General features: G+C 43.4%; 1 protein-coding gene across 1 annotated transcript in view; it reads left to right on the top strand.

The window, feature by feature from the left end:
• LOC111865909 (secretin receptor) overlaps positions 1–22,908 on the top strand; it is a gene marked incomplete at its 5' end in the record, with an annotated part of 82,122 nt that overhangs the window by 41,985 nt on the left and 17,229 nt on the right. The window contains one exon of the mRNA XM_023854349.2: positions 8,601–8,695. Within this exon, the coding sequence (XP_023710117.1) occupies positions 8,601–8,695 (95 nt within the window). The remainder of the gene's footprint in view (positions 1–8,600; positions 8,696–22,908) is intronic.

The following is a 22,908-nucleotide window of genomic DNA, read 5'->3' as shown; positions in this document are numbered from 1 at the left end:
TCACGGCACCTGAGACAGCTTTCAGTGTGCAGCATAGTAATAGTGATTCTCTAAGTTGTGGCAATGTTTGAAAATTTTGCCGGACATTGCCCGTTGCGTGGGATACACTTGATATACACGCGTTTCGGACGTGGATCCGTTTCCGTCATCAGGTCTGCAGGTTCCTACTCAGTTGGGGCCGGTAGAAAGACCACAGTTCAGTGACCCAGATAATATTTCTGTAAGGGGCTCAACCGCTGGCAACGACACAGCTTGCCCCAAGAGAACAGCCATAAATAATTAGGTTACAAACTTATTTTGGCGAAATATAAGACTATTTTTACTGATCTCCCTGGAGTATACAGAGTGGAAGAATAGTTTACTTTTATTGAAGCAAGTGGTTGATGGCATATTTAGTGTATGCATATTAACTTCTCTCTCTCTCTCTCTCTATTTTCCTCTAAAATTCAGGAGGGAGAGATGGGTGTCATACTCCCCCCCCCCCTCTGCCCATTTCTCCCATTGGACCTGATGACGGAAACGTCCAAATTCTAAACCAATGTGTGTATCAAATATCCTGCAGACAGTGGACAATAACCAAAACAATACTCACGTGACAATAGTAGAGTACTGGAGCACCCACTGATGCACACTTCTGGGGAATGCTTACATGTTTTCGTAATTTGGCGTTTTATGTCTGACGCGCTGCGCAGAAGGTGAATGTGTGGCGCAGTGCGCAAAGACGCGGATCTGAGCTTCTCATAGCGGTGACTATAAATAGTACTACCTTCTGGGTTGTATCGTCAAGTCCGGCTGATTTCTTGCTTTACTCGCTGTTCTACCCTGAAGGTGGAAGCATTGCGTTGCCCCGAAACGTAGGTGGATATGCACCTGACTACACGGCATTACATCCCACAGGAGAGATTTGCTTGAGATTAGAAATCATGTCACTTCGCGGACTTCTCCTGCCATTTTCGCGTTTCTGAGTGCAAACAAGTGACGCGCACTGATTGTTAGATCCGAAGGCTAAGTCAAAAGTGAAGATCACACGAAGATGTCTAGAGTGGGGGTGGGGATCACGCCGAGCATTCTTTAATTCATAGGTTCCGCTACAAAAACTTAACACCGTGGCAGGTTAGCTTCGCGCTTCCATATTTGTTATTAATAGATACTGTATCTCAGCATCAGCAACTGATATTAGCGTGAGACGAGGTTCTGGGGGAGAATCACATAATGTGCACAGGGCGAGCACGAATCAATTTCTGATCGAGAATGAATGACTGATTATTCTCTATTGATCACGTCCTTATTCAACAGCTCAAAGCCAATCGTATTGTAAGCACGAGCAAACAAAAGGCAAAACAAGGCAACGTGTGTCATTTAGGCAATAACAATTCAATTAACAGAACGACGTTAACTATGATGCGATGAGAAGCTGAGACAATATACACGTATATATACACTTTGTCACTTCTAAGGTGACGGGTTCTGGTTCGGTTGACTGGATTTGTTAGCACTTTGGTTACATCCTCTCTTAATTACAGTCAGTACTGAGATATCGCTGATTTACACACTTTACAGTTTACCGTTGTACACGCACTAGGATTCTTCGTGTTCACTAGTCGTCTCCTAGCAACGGATATCAACACTGAAACTAGTAATTTCAAAACACTATGAAGTCCTCTTACCACTTCTTGTTCAGTCACTCTGTAAAACTAACTATCCTCTGCTGAACTCAAAACTGAACTTCCCGTGGCTGTCTCATACCGAGAACTCACTTGAACGGAACTGCACTTAAAACTAAAACTGTTATAATTGTAACTGTCGTTATATAGCCTCCGCTCCGACCACGCACGGAAACCACAGTCCTGTTGTTGCATAAGGAAGACCATAGAGAAAATGAGTCATGTGATAGCTACCTCGCCAGTCCACTGGCGCGCTGACTGTTGTCTAGCAACGAACTATAAACATTTGTCCTATTGTTGACTGCGCTTAAGCGAGGTGTTTATCACGCCGTTATCTAGCTATATATATATTTTTTCCTTAGCACTATAGCCCCAGTGGGCCTAGGCCTACCTCCATGAACTTCTCCGTTCACTTCGGTTTTTATAGATCTTACACATTCGGTAGGACTCCTTGGGCGGGTGATCAGCTCGTCGCAAGGCCTCTACCTGTACACAAACACAGAAAAACGCACACAAACATCCATGCCCTGAGTGGGATTCGAACCCACGATCCCGGCTTCCGAGGGAGCTAAGACAGTGCATGCCTTAGACCGCTATCTAGCTATATACTTCACAATATATACATACTAATTTTGAGTAGTTTTAAATTTTAATTAAGAACCATAAATTATAAAATGCGATGAGAAGAAAGAGTTCCGAATACATCAACATCCCTACAAACAGCACTAACAGCTGAATCGAATCTAGCAGAAGAACGAGTTTTACTGGAACGGCAGACATTGAACACAGAAAATCTCTGGTATGCAGAGCCGGAACTGAAGACCGAAAGTTTCCAAAAGAGAACAGAATTTATGGCCAAGAAAAAATTTAATAAAAGAGAGTGCATGAAGGCGATACTCCTCCTACGTAAGGTGTGCAATACTAACTGATGGACTTACAAATTCTATACTCGTAGATAAGTGTTATTTTTTCTTAAGAAGGTTATAAAGTCGGTTTCACAAGTGTTGAGTTGCACATTCCAGTACATCAACCTCGGAAAGGATCAATAGTAGACTTACTTACTTACTTACTCACTCATGGAGCTGAGCCATTCTGGAGGAGCCGCCAATTCTGCAGCTACTCAAGGATTTCCCAGCATTTTATGGAACCCGTAGGTTCATCAGAACCCTTCAAACCTGTGACTCTCTTGGTAAAGACTAAAATATGGTCTCGAGATCCAGATTCTGCTCTACAAACTGACTCACTGACGGCCAGTCACAGCTTGACTTTGACTTTGAGGCGCTCATGCCACGGTCTGGCCTCGCTAGCCTGTACAACTAGGAAGGCCTTGAAGTTGTGACGGTAGATACAGACGTACAGGGTCTTGAATTATTATATTGTAAGACACACTTGAAAAAGCCAGGAGAGTTCAATGGTTTATAGGCTAGATGATCGAATAATAAGGGTTCGACTCTCTGTAAGGGCAAGAGATTCGTTCAAACCCACAGCCTCACTGCCTCCTCTGGGATCCACCCAGACTCCTACCAAATGTTACTGAGTCGGTTTTCCCCTGGGGTAAAGTGGGCGAGGCGTGAAGTTGATCACCTACCTCCATCTACTACCTAGTTAAGAATGCGTGAAGGTACATCCCCATCACACCATGAATTTTATGGCATGTAACTTAATTAAGCATAAGGGCAAGACATCCATGATCATGTAAGCCTTGAAGCAGTAACTTAAAAGACTTTCCAGCTGTGTAGCAAGTAAAGAACTTCTACTTTATCCCTCCAGCATTTCAGACACTCAGCATTGAAAAGCGGCTTCCGCCTGAAGCCGAGTATGCAGTTCTGCTTCTCTTTTTAGTACAACACAGCGTGAGCAAATATAGACCTCATTCATACACATTTTTAATTACCTTCCGTCAGATCTTGAAATTTCTTTTCTGAAAAATGTTGATGATTTATTTTCCTCAACTGCACAGCCCAGTACCGGTGACGCAAAAGAAAGGTGTTTTGAAAGAAATGCAAGTAATGAAAGTGAAATCATCTGCAGATGTCAGTTGTTGGACATGAGGCTCTCACAGAGGCGGCTGTTACCTGGAAAGTGCCGGCGTGTAGACAGAGAGAAGTTCACCAGGAGGAAGCCATTAACTCGCATGCAGCAAACATTCTGCTTGCTCGTTCCTTGGCTTACTTTCAGTATCTGAAGATGGAGACATTTCTCGGAATTGTCGCCGAAGTGTTAACGGACTGTATGGCCAAAAGGCATTATTCTCTAGTGCAGAACATGTCTTGTTAATGGTGATGATGCTAATTTACAGGACGAAATCATAAATACCTTAAGGAAAATATAGAAGCTTCATTACACCTTTGTAACAAAGTTCGTATGGAAGTAAGCGCGGAGAAAACTGGGTGCACCTCGGCGGCACGTGACTAGAATTCAGGGTGTCATAACATGAAATCCAGGCAAGTTGACAAAATCGGTAACTTTTCTAAATTTTTCCATGGGGTGCTCAGTTCTAATATCGGCCCTGACACCGACTATGATGAGATGTATCATGGTTTTTCTTAGTTTCTCCAGAAAAACGTCGGGAGTACTCAAACTGGGTCACGACATCTTCCTCCGGTAGTATCACCCAGTCATTCCACGCTGCATGGTCTGAGACGCTGATGGTGTCGTTCGGTGAACTGCGGATGTATGAACATATAAAGAAGGTAGCGAACAGATCGTCTGAAAGTGTTAGAAATTGAAGCAGACAAAATTCGAGAAATGGTTGCTATCAGTCAGTTCAGAATTTTTGTCTCCTCGCCTGCTGTCCAAAAAAGCAAAAATCAAAGTATACATTTACTTTCTCGTAAGTTATTTAACGACGTTTTCAGTATCGGGAATATATAGCGTCTGATGGTAGAAGGACCGATCTCGGTGGCCGCGCGGTCTAAGGCTCGAACGCTTCGAATTCCAAAAATCTCAGTCAGGCCAGCCGGTGTGCCGGCCGAAATTAGAACTAGGTATCATCCAATTGCAAAGCTGGGGAGTTACCACTGCACGAAGGTGCTCGGTGCGATATTGTTCCGTTTCACCTCCATCATCACCATTATCATCTTCCACTCTTCTCCTCTTCTTCCCTTTTCTCATTTCTCCTTTTGTGTCACTTCTATTCCTAGTTCTCCTCCTTTGCTTCTATTTCTCCTCTGTTTCCTTCGCGACTCTTCTTTCTTTTCTGCCCTTCTCCTCTTCCTCCAACTTTTCATTCTTTTTCTTCCTTCTTCTACTCCTTATCATTCTCTTCCTTTTCCTCTTCTTTTCTTTTGTCCCCACTCCCCTCTGTGTGAACTCTTCTCTTTCTGACAGTCCTGGCCCACGCAAATGTACGGTCAGTGTCCGAAAGCGTGAAGTTGGCACTGAACATGGCGACGTAGCGGAATTGGGTGGCCGTTCTATGGAGTCTAGAAATTCGGCTGCAGCTTCGCCCGACACTCTCAAACTGTGGGTAATGTGAATGTCAAATTACTCTTTTTGAAATTGAAAATAAAATATACGCATTCTGTTTAACGGATCAGATTAACTCAATGTACACAATGAGGCATTTTCTGCACAGTTTGCAAGAGGTTTGTTCTTGTCATTTTTTGAATTAAAAAGAAAACGCCGCATTTTGAGTCACACATTTCTTGATATAGGTTTAGACACCCTGTGGCTGGTGACATATATCCGACGTTCCGGAGATTACAGCATGTTTACAGACACGGCCGCCCTCACAATTCTCAGTGGATTCGTTCTGATGTGTGCTTGGATAAAAAAGGGCCTTAGTTACAGTGTTACCCTCCCTCCCTCCAGAAATGTAACTGCAACCATTTTCCCGTCAGTTCTTGGCAGATGTTTCCACGCTTCCACAACACAGAGGCAAAGTCTGCACAAGCTATTTCCATCTTCAGGGTCTAAACAAGTAGAATTATTAAGATATAAAAATTTGTGACGATGGTACATGAATACAGTTACTGTTTGTCTGGACATTGTCCATCGGCCCGTTACTATTCATCTGTTAATTTTCTAGATACGTGATCCAACAGGCCCTCCGGGGTCAGAGCCCAAACTATAATCTTTCGCTCCGTGGTCTGTTCCACCATAAACCCGTATAACGTGAACACTTGTGCTGCTCAATTCGACACAGAAGATAGATGTAACACGTAAAGGTAAAAGCAAAGTCCCTGTGCTTAGCTAATTAAGCACTACGCAATGAAGGTCTATTGGGAGTGGAGTGGATGTATAGATCCACATTTTCTTAACCTCGTCACTAATTGGAGATGATTGGTCAGCTTCACGCCCCAGTAGCTTTACCCCCGACGAAAGAACCCCCGGTACCCATTGTAGAGGATGGGTTGACCCCAGAGCCGGTCTGGACGACAAGGAGGAGAGAAAAATTTTCCCCACCGGGACTCGAACTGAGAATCCTCCGTTCTTTAGCCGGTATCCAGTCACTATACCGACTGAGCTAACGCGAACCTGCGAAATGTCGTCAGCACGACTCAGAGCCACTCAGTCCGAATACAGAGAGCGAGGTCAGTATCAACAGCGAATTACCGTGAAAGCCTGAAATCATGAATTGTCATTAACTTTCTGTTTCGGCTTCCCACAGTTTAGTAGCTAATTTAATGTCATCTTTATTTCCAGGAACCCTGTGTCTTATTATACAGCTCAAACGTTCTTCGATTTATGTGGATCAGACGAGTACAAGTAAACACTTCGATGTTCCTCACCAATATAGGAAAAAGAAGATATGATTTTATGGCCCGTGGTGTTGAATTCGCAGTGTCGAATATTGAAAATTGAACAGTTTATTTGCTCTGTCTGGAAATGTCTGCTGAAGAACACTTTTGTCTTTGTCCCTTTCTCCCACGCCCGCCTGTTCAGTATACAGGAGGCGGAGAGCAATGCACAAATATTTCCCCGGCTTCGAAACTGTGTCACGTCCCTTGTGACGTCATGTTTACCTGAATATCAATTAATTGCCCTTAACATGAATAGGTTTACTGAAAATAAAATCTGAATTCCACCTGGAAGCGTAAAGGTCAAACGGAGAGATTGACGGATGTATGCAGGTCCAATTATCAAAATAAAACAAACTCGTTGAAGTTTTGATGTTTTTTTTTATTGCTAGTGGGGTGGGACTGAGTCCCTTGTACTGCACCCACTTCTGGCCTATTGTACCAGCCCCACATGATAGGTGAGGGTGATTGTGGAGCAATTGGTGGAATGAAGATTGGCAGGAGAAACCGAAGTACTCGGAGAAAACCTGCCCCAGCGCCAATTTGTCCACCACAAATCCCACTTGACCAGACCTGGGATCGAACCCGGGCCGCCGCGGTGGGAAGCCAACTTGAGCTGAGGCGCGGCCCAATTTCGATGTTACTGCGGTTTTCAAGATCGCACTTGTCCGCACTTGTGTTCCGCCTTTCCACATTATAGGTCGTGGGTTGTTACACTGTGTGGATGTCATTACAACGCTCGCAGCCAAAAAGGAAGGACACATCGCAGACACAGTACACACAGAAACGACTCCCATAGTGGACGAACCATACTATACGCGAGTTTGAATTAAGACATATAGATGAAAAATCTTAACACGTTTTAGTATATACAAATTTTATTATAGTTGACGAATAATGTACTTTCTAAATCATTTTATGAAATACACAAGATGGCAAACAATGTAATAGCTTAGCGTAAATAACGAACCTGAAGATGGCACTATGTTGCTGAAACATGTAGTAAGAAGCGACATGAAATTGAGCGAACTACAAGACGGCCATTACATACGTATCATGGATGATTTAATACACTTGTCGAGTAGAGGAGGCCGAGGTTCGAATTTAAGCTTAGCAAGGAGAGGAATAATAAGATATTTATCCCAAGGATTTTTCCGGCTAATCAGTGCTTAAATGTGATGCTTTCGAAACTTTCCTTAAAACCTTCGATATGAAGTTCTTACAGCGGTGACTATGAAGAATGCTGTACTCTGGGATGTGACGCCGTGTAGTCTAGTGAGAGTTCGCCAGGATCAAGCGGAACGTATGGCCGCCAACTTCAAGGCCGAAGAGTGAGGCAAGAAGGCAGCCAGGAAGAAGCAAACGTCAAGGTCTTCAAGTTCTGCTTCCTGCCTGCGTCTTGCTAAGACTGCACGGCGTCACATCGCAGAATATGTCATTCTCCATTGATTTGTTTGCATAAGGAACAGAGTGGTCTAGAGGTAACGCTGTAGACTTGTATTGCGTAAGTACTTCGTTCGAATCTCAGTCGGAGCACCGCCTGCCCTGACAAGTTTCAGTGGGCAGCATTTGCTGGAATGATACTTAATTAGGCAAGGACCGCCTCCTATCAGATTATTTCTAATTCATCAGTCATCTCATTATCCGAAGCTATATAGGCTCTACGGGGGCACGCGGTAGCGTAGTTGGTTGAGGCACTATGCTACAAGCCGGAAGGTTGCGGGTTCAAGTCCCGACGAGGTCATTGAATTTTTTTTAATTGACCGAATCCTTCAAGCCGCACTATGGCCCTGGGGTCGACTCAGCGTCTAACAGAAATGAGTACCAGGAATTAATTAAATAATTTTCCTGGGGAGTAAAGCGCGGCCGACGCGTAAGGCTGACAACCTTACCGCCATCTTTGAGGGTCCCACATTATCTAGACTCTAGATAATGTGGGACCCTCAAAGTCTCACAACCTTATGGGTCTTCACGGCCTGATACAGGGATAACTTTACTTTACTTTATATAGGCTCTACACTGAGTCGTTACAGAACACACGAAAAAGAAAAATTGCTTACATATCCACTAAACTTGTTCTTGAATCATAAACATTAGTAGCTTTATTGAGCGGAACCGTTCTTGTGAAGCCTATAGCGTCCTCCGGTACTTTGAATTGTGACCGCAAGCAAGTAAGCAGCATGTTCTGTTGCAGGAGTACTTCCCCGCACTGAAGACCATCGCTCAGGTGGGGTACGGTGTGTCGCTGTCCACTCTGGTCATTGCGTGTTGCATCCTGGCTGCCATAAAGTAAGATTTCTCATTTATTATTTCAGTGGTTTGCAATGTTTGGGATGACGCGTATCTGATTAGGGATGAGGCGGAATGTTCTTAGAAACATAAATGGAATTACAAAATTCATAGATATTAAATTTATTTTAATAATCGTTGACGCAGTTCCAGTGATGGCTAATGCTTTATTGAAAACCGTTGCTGGTTTCGACCTCATAGGTCATTAAAATGTGGTACACGAACTACAGATTTTTGTATACTGAATTTCAGTATTTTCCTTTTAGCTACCTTATTGAAATGTGAGTCCAGTGTTCGGCAGACTACACAAGTTTTATTGGTATGTGGTATAAATAATCCCAAAATAAAAACAGTACGATTAACAGTTAAATTCGTACACTGGTTATAAAATTATATGCAAATACATTATCAGGATGTGTGTTTGGAGTGTAATTGTTTTTATGTTTAGCTAAGTGTGACTATAGAATATGCTATTGTCTGAGTAGTCCTCTTGTTAATATGCATAAAACAATATAAGAGTAAACTGACTTGAGTTGAATACACAGTTTAAGTGAAATTGAACTCTTTAAGTAACAGTGTGATCTGATGAGATGTTTGTTGAGATGTACGTTGTATGGTCGTCTGGGTGCCGGTCACGGTAGCTGAGCGGTGTAAGGCATGCACTGTCTTCGCTCGCTCGGAAGCCGGGATCGTGGGTTCGAATCCCGCTCAGGGCATGGATGTTTGTGTGCGTTTTTCTGTGTTTGTCTACAGGTAGAGGCCTTGCGACGAGCTGATCACTCCCCCAAGGAGTCCTACCGAATGTGTAAGATCTAGAAAACCGAAGTGAAACGGAGAGTTTCATGGAGGTAGGCCTAGGCCCAATTGAGGGCTGTAGCGCCAATGAAAAAAAAANAAAGCTCGTCTGGGGCTGAATATAAATTTCGTGTAATAATTTATAAACCGTATTTATGGAGTATTGGTTCTGCGGGGCTTTTCTTCTGAAGTCGAATATTATGGTATTAATGATATGGGTCGTGTGGGTTGGTCCAATTGAAGGCAAATGGTTAAGTGCTGGGAAGTGTTAGTCATTCCCCGCGTCAGAAGATCAGTTCTGGGTGTTCCTTCCCCCTGTACTGACTCAGGTCTTCTGATGTTGTGGCAAGTGATCTTCCTTACTATTCACTGATGTTTCACAATTTGCTACTTTAACGAAAGTTATGCTGTGATTTCCGTCACGACTACAAGCTAACAACGTGTACATTCACCTCGCAGTCCAGCAGTGGCACTCCTCGAATTCAGGATCATCCGGAAAGAAAACTGGACGCAAATTAAGATGCTTAGTGGGCGCCGGAAGCAACTTCAGGGAAGTTACCGCCATGTTATTCGGGAATTTGGCCCTGCTAAGTGTGGAAACTTATTTGTACAAGTAGAATCCATCTCCTAAACTTAGAATTCGCCCCCAAACTCAAGTCCAACAGGTTAGGATTTTTTTCAATTGACCTGATCCTTCCAGCCGCACTATGGTCCTGGGGTCGATTTATCCTTTAACAAAAATGAATACCAGGAATCATCCTTGGGGGGGGGGGGAAAGGCTACCGGCGGGTAAGGTTGAAAAACTTCCCGCCATCTGCGAGCCGATTGTCTAGACAATTTGGGATCCTCGACCTCCCACAACCCTATGGGCCTCCACTGCCTGTTGCAGGGATAGGGAAAAAATCCTGCTCGTAGAGGTTATGCCTTTGTTGTGTTTTTCAAAATAAATGTCGAAAGTTCTTCTAAAGTTACTTTGGGCTCTGTTTTTATTAATGAACTTCTTTCGGTTGGCAGCGCTAAATTTACTCATAATATGGCGTCGAAGTTTTAAAGTCATTCGGGCCACTTGTTAACAAGGCTAAGTACCATAATAAGCATTGCAAACTCCAAAATAGAAAATTACGTACAACAACGAAATATACAATTAAAAATTACATAAATTAAATTACCTCTATAATGTACATGCGACACATGGGCCCCGACACAGAACCTCTCCTGCTGCAGACGGCGATCAGATACTCCTGTTCGTCAGAGACCTTCACAAGCGTGTTTCTGATAACCGTTTCGTTCTCTCCGGACCCGAAATGTCGCTGGCAGTGGCGCTGCTAGCACAGTATCGTCACAATTAACTTAAAAAAAATTAGTGTCAGCTTCGACTTCCTGAAGGTCCAGGAAAGTCAAATTTCATGAAGATTCCAAAGGGTTCTGACGAGGATTTATAACATTAAGCATTACTGGATCTGTTTCCGTCTTCAGGTAAGGGTAGAGAAACCTACTCTTTTGGGCCCTTTAGAAAGAGCTAATCTCAATCGCTGGACGCCCTGTGCACTTTTCCCAAACTATAGAACAGTTGGGGGCTGTAGATGTCTCCCAGATACCTGCAGTGCCCTTGCAGTACAGCCATTGCCACCGAGCTGCTTTCTTCCAGTAGTCATAAAATGTTTTTCTCAGCAAGTGATTTGAAAAGGGAGGCACGCGGTAGCGTAGTTGGTTGAGGAGCTATGCTACAAGCCGGAAGGTCGCGGGTTCAAGTCCCGATGAGGTCATTGAATATTTTCAATTGACATAATCCTTCCAGTCTTACTATGGCCCTGGGGTTCACTCAGCCTCTAACAGAAGTTAGTGCCAGGAATTCATTAAATAATTTTCCTGGGAAGTAAAGAGCGGCCGGGGCGCGTAAGGCTGACAACCTTACCGCCATCTGTGAGCCGATTGTCTAGATAATTTGGGACCCTCAACGTCTCACAACCCTATGGGCCTTTACGGCCTGGTACAGGGATAGCTTTACTTTTTACTTTAAGTGGTTTGAAAAGAAACCAGTTAATGGACACTAAAGGCTGGAAGGGAATTGTTAGCAACGCTTCTGAGAGAGGGTGAAATGGATGCCTAGGAAATTACGTAACATACACAGAAGAAGAGACGCTTCCGTTTAAAGAAGACGTCCTCATTTTTTTCGCAGCAGAATCGAATGCTGAATTGCCCTTTCGTTTAGGGGGGGGGAGGTTCTAATAATTCAAATAGCAACTAATGAAATGTTCTGAAACTAAATATTGATGTTAGATTTGAGGTTCCCAAGGCAGTGATTTTATAAATAATGCATATTTTTCTCTGGGACTTGATGCCGTCTTGCTGCGTGCTTCTTGCTGGCTCTTGCATGGTTTACTTTCAAGTGCTGAACATGGAGACAATACGGTCTTCCGAAAGTTCGGAGAACTCCTGTCGGAGTACATGACGAAACACCAAAAGCAATATTTCCACGCTTCTAATTTTTAGGTTTTCAAGGGATGAAACACTTTTCGAGGTGGAAAGCTTATATTATTGTTACTTTCTCGTACACGTAACAGAGACCTAATGCAGAAGAGAGTGTTGTGATAGTAAAAAAACAAATCGATCTCATAGTCCTGACGGATCTGCAAATTTAAATTCCCCGGAATACGAAAAAGTGATTTTTGTAATGACCCTATGTGTGTGTGTGTGTGTATGTATATATATGCCGGTCACGGTAGCCGAGCGGTCTAAGGCATGTACTATCTTCGCTCGCTCGGAAGCCGAGATCGTGGGTTCGAATCCCACACAAGGCACGGATGTTTGGCGCGTGTATGCGTTTATTCTGTGTTTGTGTTATCCTGTGTTCAGGTAGAGGCCTAGCGACGAGCTGACCACTTGTCCAAGGAGTCATACCATCTGTTAATGGTCATGAAGCTGAAAATCAGAGGCCAAGGCCCAGGGAGACTGTGCAGCCAAACTTACTTCTCGTTATACGGTTTGGTTTCATAAGAGTTACAAGAAAAAGGCCATCTTATACATAGTTGAAAATAGTGCAGTAAAATACTCGAATTTCAGTTTTCAGATGCCACGAAACCCGTTCGGAAAAAAGAAAATTATGTCCCTGTTATAAAATAAGGACAAAGGAAAAGAAAAATTACTCGAAGACAAAGAAAAGCCGTTTCCTTCTGTCCACACAGAACGACCAACTGCAGAGCGACAGGATGGCTTCCGTCTGGTAGCTGACGCAGCCGCTGCTACTGGCGGTTGGACTTTAATTTGAATTTAACAACTATTCCCGATCTCCCCTCTATTTAGTACGTCATTGTAGTGTAACCGTTTTTCTTCGGTTCTGCTAGCTCCGGTAGAGCAATTCGACTCCTCTCAGGGCGTGTTGACTGGCCACGACTTGGGTGATTAGTGGGACTTTAGGCGTAGGGAAATCACCAATTAACTGTATGGAGTCTTTATACAATTTGCACTAATTAAATAGAAACAGCCCCGTAGTGGTACACTTCACAGATTCGCGAATGTAGGCTTACTTACTGTTCTGGGGACGCACACTTAATAGTCACGACAGGGCGTGTTTACGGGGATCCGAACACGTGTACCCCCGGTGAATGTAACTTTCAGCGTCCTCCTTGCCAAGCACCCTCTGATTGGTAATATTTGCCCTGGTTACCCAAAATTCGGGCAAAGGACCTCCCACTTCAGAAAATGATTGGCTGGACCGGGCAGACTGGGAGGTTGCTTATCATTCCCCTCCAATTAGGAAAGCGAATATCCACTAGTGTACAGTTTAGGGGTGAACTTTGCCACCTGCTGCGGGGCTGTCAGACTGAGATTTTGGGGTAGCAGGAAACGACGCTGCTAAATTTATGACTTCCCCTGTCAAGTTTAGAATTTCTAAAGAACTCGGCCTTGTTTTACGCATTAAATTGACTGGTTTACGAATGGGCAGCTGGCTTCAAGCTTGACCCAAGCCACTTGCTGCTTGTCTCAAGGGGAAAATTTCAAATTGTGAGGCGAAAGTGAGGAATTTCACAAAACCCTAACCATACACAAACATCAATTGACCTTCCCATAAACTGGACAGTTACAAAGTAACAATATGAAAAGTGCTTTAGTTAACAAAGGTAATGTAAATCGACAAATGGAGCATAAAAGCAGTTAACAATAGGCACATAACAGCACTCTCAAGATGGCAAACTGTTATTAAATAAATTTGGTGCTGATATGGAATTGTGGGGAATGAAAAATAACGTACACTAACGTTATTAACTACTCTAAATAATATAAGGTATGGGTAGTCTACTTCCTATTTACGCTGCCCTGCCCACAACATAGTGAAATTGCGTAACAGATGAAGAAGAAACAGATGAAGAAGAGTAAGTCACAAGGAACATTCGCTTACACGAAATAAACTTGAGTTAAAATAACAGAATCGTCCTAGTACAACCCAGTTCGAGTTGCCCCAGTCAAGTCGAATAAGATCGCGCTCACCTTATATCCAGAGAAGATCGAAAACAAAGATCCTTTTTCCTCTCCGTGCAGTAAACCAAACTAGCGCACATCATATATACTTACATGTACTTGACAGCAGCATGACAAGAGCCCTTTCTCTCTTGACTTGGGCGGAACACGAAAGGTGGGAACAGACTTTAGAAAAAAAGTATTGGAACAACGCATGTGAAAAGGTTCAGGACTGAATTTCAATCTATACTCCACGTCGTCAAAAGAGCAAGAGACCTAGGTGGTAGCCAAGCACTCCTACCTCGGAAGCATTTTGGGCTCTCAGGTGTAGGGGAGAACATGAGGTTTGGTCGACACGTGACACTTGAGGTCACGTCAACATAAAGGCGATAAGTAAATATTAGAAGGGCGATAGACTCATGAGCAGGAAGGAAGCAGGCTGGCTGAGCCAAACAGGACGGAGTATTATCGATAGGAACGGCTCATCACCTGCAAAAATAGTGGCCAAGAAACATAACGACGAATTTTTCGAAAACAACTACAATGATCTTGATTAAATTGCTGTAATTTATGGAGGTCAACTCCCAAAATAAAACTGTATTGGTGACATTTTCAGAAAAACAACGATAAGCGTCCTAAGGACCCAATTGTTAATTCAATGAGTAAGTTCACAGGCTCTAGCTTGTATAATCAGTGGTCAACAACGGTCTATCGAAAAGTAGGATGAATACTGAATTATGAACTAGAAAGTATATGGAAAAGGAAGCGCTCGTGGCCTGTTCTAATGAATTATTTCTGCGTTTGTTAGAGGGAATAAAGAAGCTCACGAGAAACCTCAGTCAGGATAATTGATGTCCTGGCCAAGGTTCGAACCAGTCGCCTCCCTAAAATAATCAGGATTGGTGCAATTTGGGCCAGTCTGCCCGGTGGGAAAATGCAATATCGTTAACAGTGCCTCGGTTTGGCCTCTTTAAGATGTTGTTTATGGTCCTCTTTGTTCAAAATGTATATGCCTAGCACTTCAGTATTTACACATGATGGCCAGACGTTATTCCCCATTTATATGCTACTAGCCTCTTCCCTTTGCTATCATTTCCAAGGATTAACATTTTAAGGCAGAGGTTTAGTATGTCCTTCCAGTTCAAAACGTTGTGTTCCCGATACCGCCAGTTACATACAGGCTATACGTGACAGCCCCGCATTAAGCACCATCTATATGCGACCAGGAAAGTCCTCTTGCGGGGATGTGCCGAGTTTTAACGTATAAGTTTTCCTCTCAGCGCGGCCATACGGAACGGACGACGAGCATGTCGTACCCGATATATGGAGCATGAGCCATTTTAACAAATTTAAGCCACAAAGCTGTCCTCTGACCATTCCTTTTCGAAATGGTGGACTCTCCGTCGTGAGGTAATAACACTTTCAATTTTAATGCCTTTTGCCAGAAACGCATTGTTTTAAGACTTGTTATTTTGGTCCTTTCCCGTCGTCACAATTTGCTGTAATCAGGATGATTCTGCAATCTGTTCTGTTTACATCTGACGTGAAGCCGGACTTTCGTTGGGCAATGCGAAGTCTGCAATTAGACGATGGCTTGAAGTTGTATGGGTAGTGTGGGGGTATAGCTACGCATTTACCCAGCAATACAACCGAGCTATAGCACACCTCATTCTCATTAGAGAGGTCTCTAGTTCGAAGCGGTTCCGTTGTCACGTAGCCTGATTACGAAATTTATAACATATCTCCGTCCCTTCAGACCACATATCTGAAAGTCAAAGTAGCCTACGAAGTTTCCTCGCTAACATTTACTGATTAACTTACGTCAGTACAGCAATAGCTTACTCTAAATAGTAGCTTTAACTTGTAGAGCATAATGACATGATCAAGAAAGCAGGCGAACTTTAACAAATTCTGAAATTCGGCTTCATGGTCCAATCGCCCTTATCTGTGGGAAATGTGACATGATATTTAGTGGACTGGAAGATTGGTGTGTTCTATAATGGGAAGAGGAGTTCCAGGCAGAACTCACGAAACCAGCCTTCCTGCTGCACAAACTTCCAGCCCTACAAATTTTGTATTATTGTCATACTTAAGTAATGATTTGTTTTACGAAGTTGTCAGTTTTTCAGACTATATTATTAATGGTCAGTGATGAGTTGGAACGGATTTACTAACCTACGTGACTTACCCGACCGTTGAATTGGGTTGGCAGTGCGTTACTGGGCGGGAAAGTTACCTCTGGTATTTCTTTTAATTATGAGATTATTTGGATTTGGTAACTCAGTTACTAAATATTTTATTCTGCCCACTTGGGTAGCTTAAGAGGGGTATTATTTAGGCATTTGCCTCAAAGGACTGAGGAAAACGTGTACATCAATATAGACAGCCGACTTCGCGGCTGAGATTCGAACTGAGGACTTCTCGAATCTCGACCTAGAGTATTACCACTAACCCAAAACGTCCGGAAACATGCGTTCTTGTTAAGTTTTTCTGTAAGACATGAGTTCTGTGGTGGAAAGGGGGGGGGGGGGACGGCGCTGTCTGTTTGTGGTTGTGGCGCACGTATCGCAGCTTTCTCTGTATTACTGAACGCAAAAACTTAAGTACAGATTAAACTAAATCCAGTGGCTGGTGAACATTTTGCAAAGCTTCCTTCCCACTGAATCCCTCGCCATCTTCCTCTGAAAGTTCTTCCTCTCCCTCCTTTTGCTCACTACTGCTACTGCTGGTATCACTAAAACTTGTTCCGAAATGTGTTTAATAATAGGTTCGAACCCAAGTAATTATGTTCACAATGAAGGACAATAGCTCAGTTCCTCCTTTGTGATGATACGGAACTTTTCCTTAGTCAGTCTCATGGCATCATCTACACGGCCATATATGTTTTAACCGATCCCCATTTCAGCTAAATCGGATTAAGACGTGAGTGATATACCGGCAAACAAAGTACAGAGTGGTCATGTTCGGCCATTAGAGCATACATTTTGAATGTTCTGAATCGTGGCTTTTTTTCCCCCCCCCTCTGNTTGGCACTACAGCCCCAGTGGGCCTAGGCCTACCTCCATGAACTTCTCCGTTCACTTCGGTTTTTCTAGATCTTACACATTCGGTAGGACTCCTTGGGCGGGTGATCAACACGTCACAAAACACAGAAAAACGCGCACATACAAACTAAACATCCACGCCCTGAGTGGGATTCGAACCCACGATCTCGGTTTCCGAGCGAGCGAAGACAGTGCATGTCTTAGACCGCTCGGCTACCGTGACCGGCGAATCGTGGCTTACGCATCTTAATTAGAGAATACAATTCGGACCTACACAGTCGGACAGTGAAAGGAATGCCACGATCTGGAAGCCAGTCGATCAGAGCGCTTCTGGAGGTCAAGAAGCTAGAGGCGGATTGAGTTCTACATTAGAGTGAGCTGTTGCCCACTACTAACACCGAATATTGCCCAAGGCTTGAAATTAACTTCGTTTTGAACCATGTTTCATAGTTCCGTGGTGATAATCTCAGATTTTATCCCTGATTTGAATACTACTAAAGCATTCGAAATGCCGGTCACGGTAGCCGAGCGGTCTAAGGCATGTACTATCTTCGCTCGCTTCGAAACCGGGATCGTGGGTTCGAATCCCACTCAGGGCATGGATGTTTAGTTTGTATGTGCGCGTTTTTCTGTGTTTTGTGACGTGTTGATCACCCGCCCAAGGAGTCCTACCGAATGTGTAAGATCTAATAAAACCGAAGTGAACGGAGAAGTTCATGGAGGTAGGCCTAGGCCCACTGGGGCTGTAGAGCCAAGAAGAAAGAAAAAAAAAAGCATCCGAAATGAAGCCATTTTCACGCTCCCATGTCTTTCAGAGGCGGGTGTGAGTAGACCTGCATTTGTACCATCACCTGGGTGAGTTCTCTTCTGTGTGAAGAGTGAATGTACGTTCCATCCGTGTAGATTCTGTAATGACTTACAATTCTCAAAAATGCTAGTCTTGCTGCAAGAACGCCATCTTGCTTAATGAGAACTTTTCTTCTAACCTCCGGTCTCTCCACCCAAGCCTAAATTTCTAACTATTTTCCAAAGAGCCCATTTCCCACCACCGCATTTGGCAGATTCCTTGAGTACTGCCGACAACGTTGTTTAAAGTAGGACGCTCAACTTTGTAGTGTGAAATCTGTTAATTGTTCCTCGAATTACACATTTGTCAAAATCATCTACATCATTTTTAATTTCCCTTCTTGGCCGTCTTTTGTGAGGTGTGCTGAAAACTTTCCCCACTCGTTATTGTACTTACACGCTTTTAAAGTGAGTTTCAGTGTACTTAAGAACACGCCATTAGTTTCATAAACACGTTTTTATCTGTTTAATGCCAATCACCTTGTCGCTGTCGCCTACTTCCTTCATAAAACCGAAACACTTACCGTCATTTCTCAACTTTGGCTCTGTACGAGTATTAATTTACGTCCTCCTCTTTACACCTCTGCATTCGCCTTGCATCTTGTTTACGTTGAGTAGAAGAAAACAGTGAAAACGGCAGGCCTAATTATAAACTGGCCATTAATATTGAAATGGAACTCTTCACGGCTCTCAAGACTGAGCTCTGCTTACACCCAGCCTCTGTTCTGGCTACAGAGCTGCTTCGCATTTCAAGACCATAGCTCATATCCCACCGAATCTACTGTAATGCCCTCCCACTGGTGCAACATGACATGAAACCTATCTCATAAGCCAGTCGTGTGAAACAAGTCGCACTTGACTCTTGCACATTGCAGTGACAGACGGAGAAATCGGCAACAAACTTGTAATAAAAGGAAACCACGTCGCTTAACTCTGTTCATGTTCCTACAACTGAAGTCGGCAAGAGACGGCTGTGCAACTGTGGTTGTGAAGGTCGCTGGAACTTTAGTTACAATTGCGTCGATGAGGGAGGTCGTAAAAATATTGAAAGACAGTTGTAAATAAGAAACATCATATGATGTATATGGTCATTTTTACGCATGTCTTATTCAGTTGCGCAAGCAAATGGAACACGATATTGCATCGTACCTGAGGAAAATCTGGGATAAAAAGGAATGGTTAATCGAGGGTCAATGTGGATTCAGGCCGGGATATTCATGTGAAACTCAAGTAATCACGGTTTGCCAGGACATTGCAAACTCACTGGATAACGGATGTAAGATAGACGCTATTATAAAAGATTTTTCGAAAGTTTTCGATTTAGTTCCACGTGATCATCGCCTGCTTACGAAAATTGTGGCCCCAGGACTGGACTCGAGGGTAGTTGCATGGAAAGGGCCGTACTCAGAGAGTTAGAGTAGGAGGGCAAGTCAGAGTACCGTCAGGAGTACCGGAAGGAAGTGTACTGGCCCACTACTTTACCTCGCATACGTAAATGATATTTTGAGAAATACTGAGCCAACTATTAGACTTTTCGCAGATGACTGTATAATATATAGGAAAATTGTAAGTAATAAAACTATGGAAACGTTTCAGGTGGATCTGAACAGGCTGGGGTAGTGCGGGTTAAAAATGCGATGATAATTAAGCCAGCTAAAAGCAAGGCTGGGCATGTACAGAGAATGGATAAGGAGCGTATCCCAAAGAAAATATTATATAGTGCAACAGGTGGTACGAGACGTGCTGGGAAACCAAGAACTAGATGGATTGATGCGGTGGAAGAAGATGCAAAGAAGTTAACGGGCGTAAGGAACTGGAGGAGAGCAGCGCAGGATACAGAGGAATGGAGGGGCTTGATAAGGGAGGCCAAGGCCCGACATCGGGCTGTTTCGTCATAGGAGAAGAAGAAGAAGAAGAAGAAGAAGAAGAAGAAGAAGAAAAGCAAGGCCGTTTGTTTCACGAGAGCCTGAGTGATGGAACCACTAAATTATTCGTTACGGGTAACGGAAGCGGGTAGTTTGAAATACTTTGAAATAAATTGACGTGGCGATTTAATTTGGGCTGATCTAGTTAATTACAAGGTGGAAAAAAAAATCCTGGAAAAAAACTTCATTTTACAATGCGTATTCTTAAAAGGGGAACTAGTAATACTAAAAGTTTAGCCTACTACAGGAAGGGTACAGATACGCGTACATGCGCTAGACCGGGTGCAAAACATAGCGGCTAAATTTGCACATCATAGAAATTATTCTAACTGGAAAACCTTGACACAGAGCAGAACGCTAGCTCGCATATGTGCTCCCTTCAAAGTGCACATGTGGGAACGGGCTTGAAATTAATTACACAAAGACCATGCTGTCTGAGCAGGGTTGATCATGATAGGAAAATTAGGAGCAGAAACCAAAAGACATATCGTAAAATATTCCTTTGTAAGCAGGACCATCCAGCTGTGGAACCAACTTCTTGTAGATGCTTTAGGGACTCTGTCCTGTAAGTAAGTAAAAGTAAAGCTATCCCTGTAACAGGCCGTGAAGGCCCATAGGGTTGTGAGACGTTGAGGGTCCCACGTTATCTAGACAATCGGCTCACAGATGGCGGTAAGATTGTCAGCCTTACGGGCCGGCCCCGCTTTACTCCCCAGGAAAATTATTTAATTAATTCCTGGTACTCATTTCTGTTAGAGGCTGAGTCAACCCCAGGGCCATAGTGCGGCTGGAAGGATTAGGTCAATTGAAAAAAAATCCAGTGACCTCACCGGGACTTGAACCCGCGACCTTCCGGCTTGTAGCATAGCCCCTCAAACCAAGTAAATTTATGAAATGGGTTAGGAAAGTGATAAATAAGGTGAAGTGAAAGTGTGGGGAAACTCATCAAAAAATGCACAGATAATTGATTAAAGTGGCGCAGAACTTATCCTAATCCACATTTACTTGTACTGTGCACTATTTTGATTAGAGCGGCACATGATATAATCTTGAGCTCTCTTTTCATTGTTACTGGCCGATACAGCTAAGCGAGAAACACTCTGCTTCTCAGACATTTTTAAGTTCTGAATTTGATCTCACAGACTAAAGAACCTGAACTGAAACTTGGAGAACATTTAATCTGTGGAGTTACAATTCTTACGGATGAGGATGAATATTGTTACCATGTTTGGCCATTTTGCAGCTCTGCTCTTATCAAAGTTGACTGTCGTTATACCAAATTGTGCCTATATTGTTCCATCCAGACCCAAAGTTTTATATTTGTAATTTTGTACAAACAGTCATGACGTTATCGACATCCAGCCAGTAATGTCAGCTTCGAACGACATCAGTATCTGCCAGTCACAAGCAGGATTTGTTTAGCATTGCACAGGTGAGGTGAATATTGTGTCATTGAAGTTGCATGAATGACAGAATGGAATTCACTGATCATTACAACACTCAACCTCGGCATTGGATGGAGGCCAGTGACCAACTAAATATGACATTATAAGGAAATTTAATTGCTCTAAAATCACTGCTAATTCGTTCGCTGCAGAAACTGTATCTGGAGCACCACACTCTCGTTCTTGTAGGATTAGTAGACAAAACCGGAAGTATCAAGAACTTGCGGTATGATATCCGGTATAATTAAAAACAGGCTTCGTTTTCCCCTCATTAAATCATTAAAAGGCGACGAAATGCTCAGTTCTCGGTGCTCCTTCTTCGTCATCATGAACTCGAGACTAAACCCTGGGTTCCCATGCGCTCGATGGAATGTAAGGTGGCTGGGAATGAGGATACCTGGAGCGTATGTCCACCTCGATGAATGTATTTTCACGTGCAGTGACTGTAGACGGGGTTTGGATTTGTGAATAGATTTGTTGATCACTTACAGGTCGTAACTACAAATAACTATGACACTATTGCGGATTTCCACACTACAAATCGCTCCACACTAGGTCTTCTTGTCTATATTTACTAGTCTCTACTTGGTAACAGCTCTTCACAATGACGTTCTTCTGCAATGCCTTCACTAGACGTTTCCTGGTAACAAATCTTCAGCTTCCGTTGCCTGCTGGTTAACACTCTCAACTCCTCAACTGAACGGCCTCATTGCACTGCACTCACTCGCTGAACTGAACTGGGTCTGTCGAGTAATATGGCCTCGGAGCGAACCCACAGAATACACCGCTTGCAACACCTCTTCTATTGTTACGTGACGTCACCGCTCACGTGCTTACCCAATCGTTCCATAGCAACGACTGCACGCGACACTTATTGTGACATTCATTCATTCATTCATCAGTAATCTGTCAGACGACAGGTCCACATTCTCTTTCAAAACAGTTCCTCCACTTAATGCGATCTTCTGCTTTTGGAAAGAGACTATCCAGGAAAAGTGATAATGTGGTAGTTTTTCCATTTGCTTTCCACATGGCAGTACAACAGCCGTTCAAACCACTCTGGTCACGCCTGTTGCTATACAAACTTGAACCATGTTGAGCATCATTTTCTCTGTGTTTCAAGTTGCTGCTGATGACGCTGCTTCCGGCAACAGTTATTGGTTTTTGGTGTGTCTCTTCATCTGATGCCTACCCTTTGACCTGTCCAGCAAGGGAGGCCCTGCCAGTAGCTATGCTACCGCTGGTATAGCTCTCAGGGTCCTTGGCATACTCAAACCCCCTCACCAGGATAAGGTGGATACACCAACGGGGGGGTTATTGTGACACCTCCTCTAAATTGTTGCGTGCGGGCATTACATAGCAATAGCTGTTTCTCTGCGTGCACAGTTCTTGCTTTGAGTAAATACGTGACAGTATGTTTTGTTTTACATATGATGACAATGACTTTTTAAGTGCCCTTATTAGCTAGTAGCTTGCAGTGTGGTGTGGAGATCATAAAGGTACCTACAAGGCTGCACGTTCCTACAAACGTGGTCACTGAATAAGTTCGGAGATTGTGTCTAGTAACTTTACATACAGCAGATGCCACATTGATATTAAGCAGAGAAATTTATCACTGATTTGTATGTTTATCCATTGAACCCTTTGGTTTTATTATACATAGGTTGGATAAAAAGCAGTGGCAACGCCTCTATAGTTCT

The sequence above is a fragment of the Cryptotermes secundus genome, unplaced genomic scaffold (assembly GCF_002891405.2).
Source record: "Cryptotermes secundus unplaced genomic scaffold, Csec_1.0 scaffold1826, whole genome shotgun sequence".
In the NCBI taxonomy this organism is placed as follows: domain Eukaryota; kingdom Metazoa; phylum Arthropoda; class Insecta; order Blattodea; family Kalotermitidae; genus Cryptotermes; species Cryptotermes secundus.
This window is presented reverse-complemented; position numbering and strand designations above follow the sequence as displayed.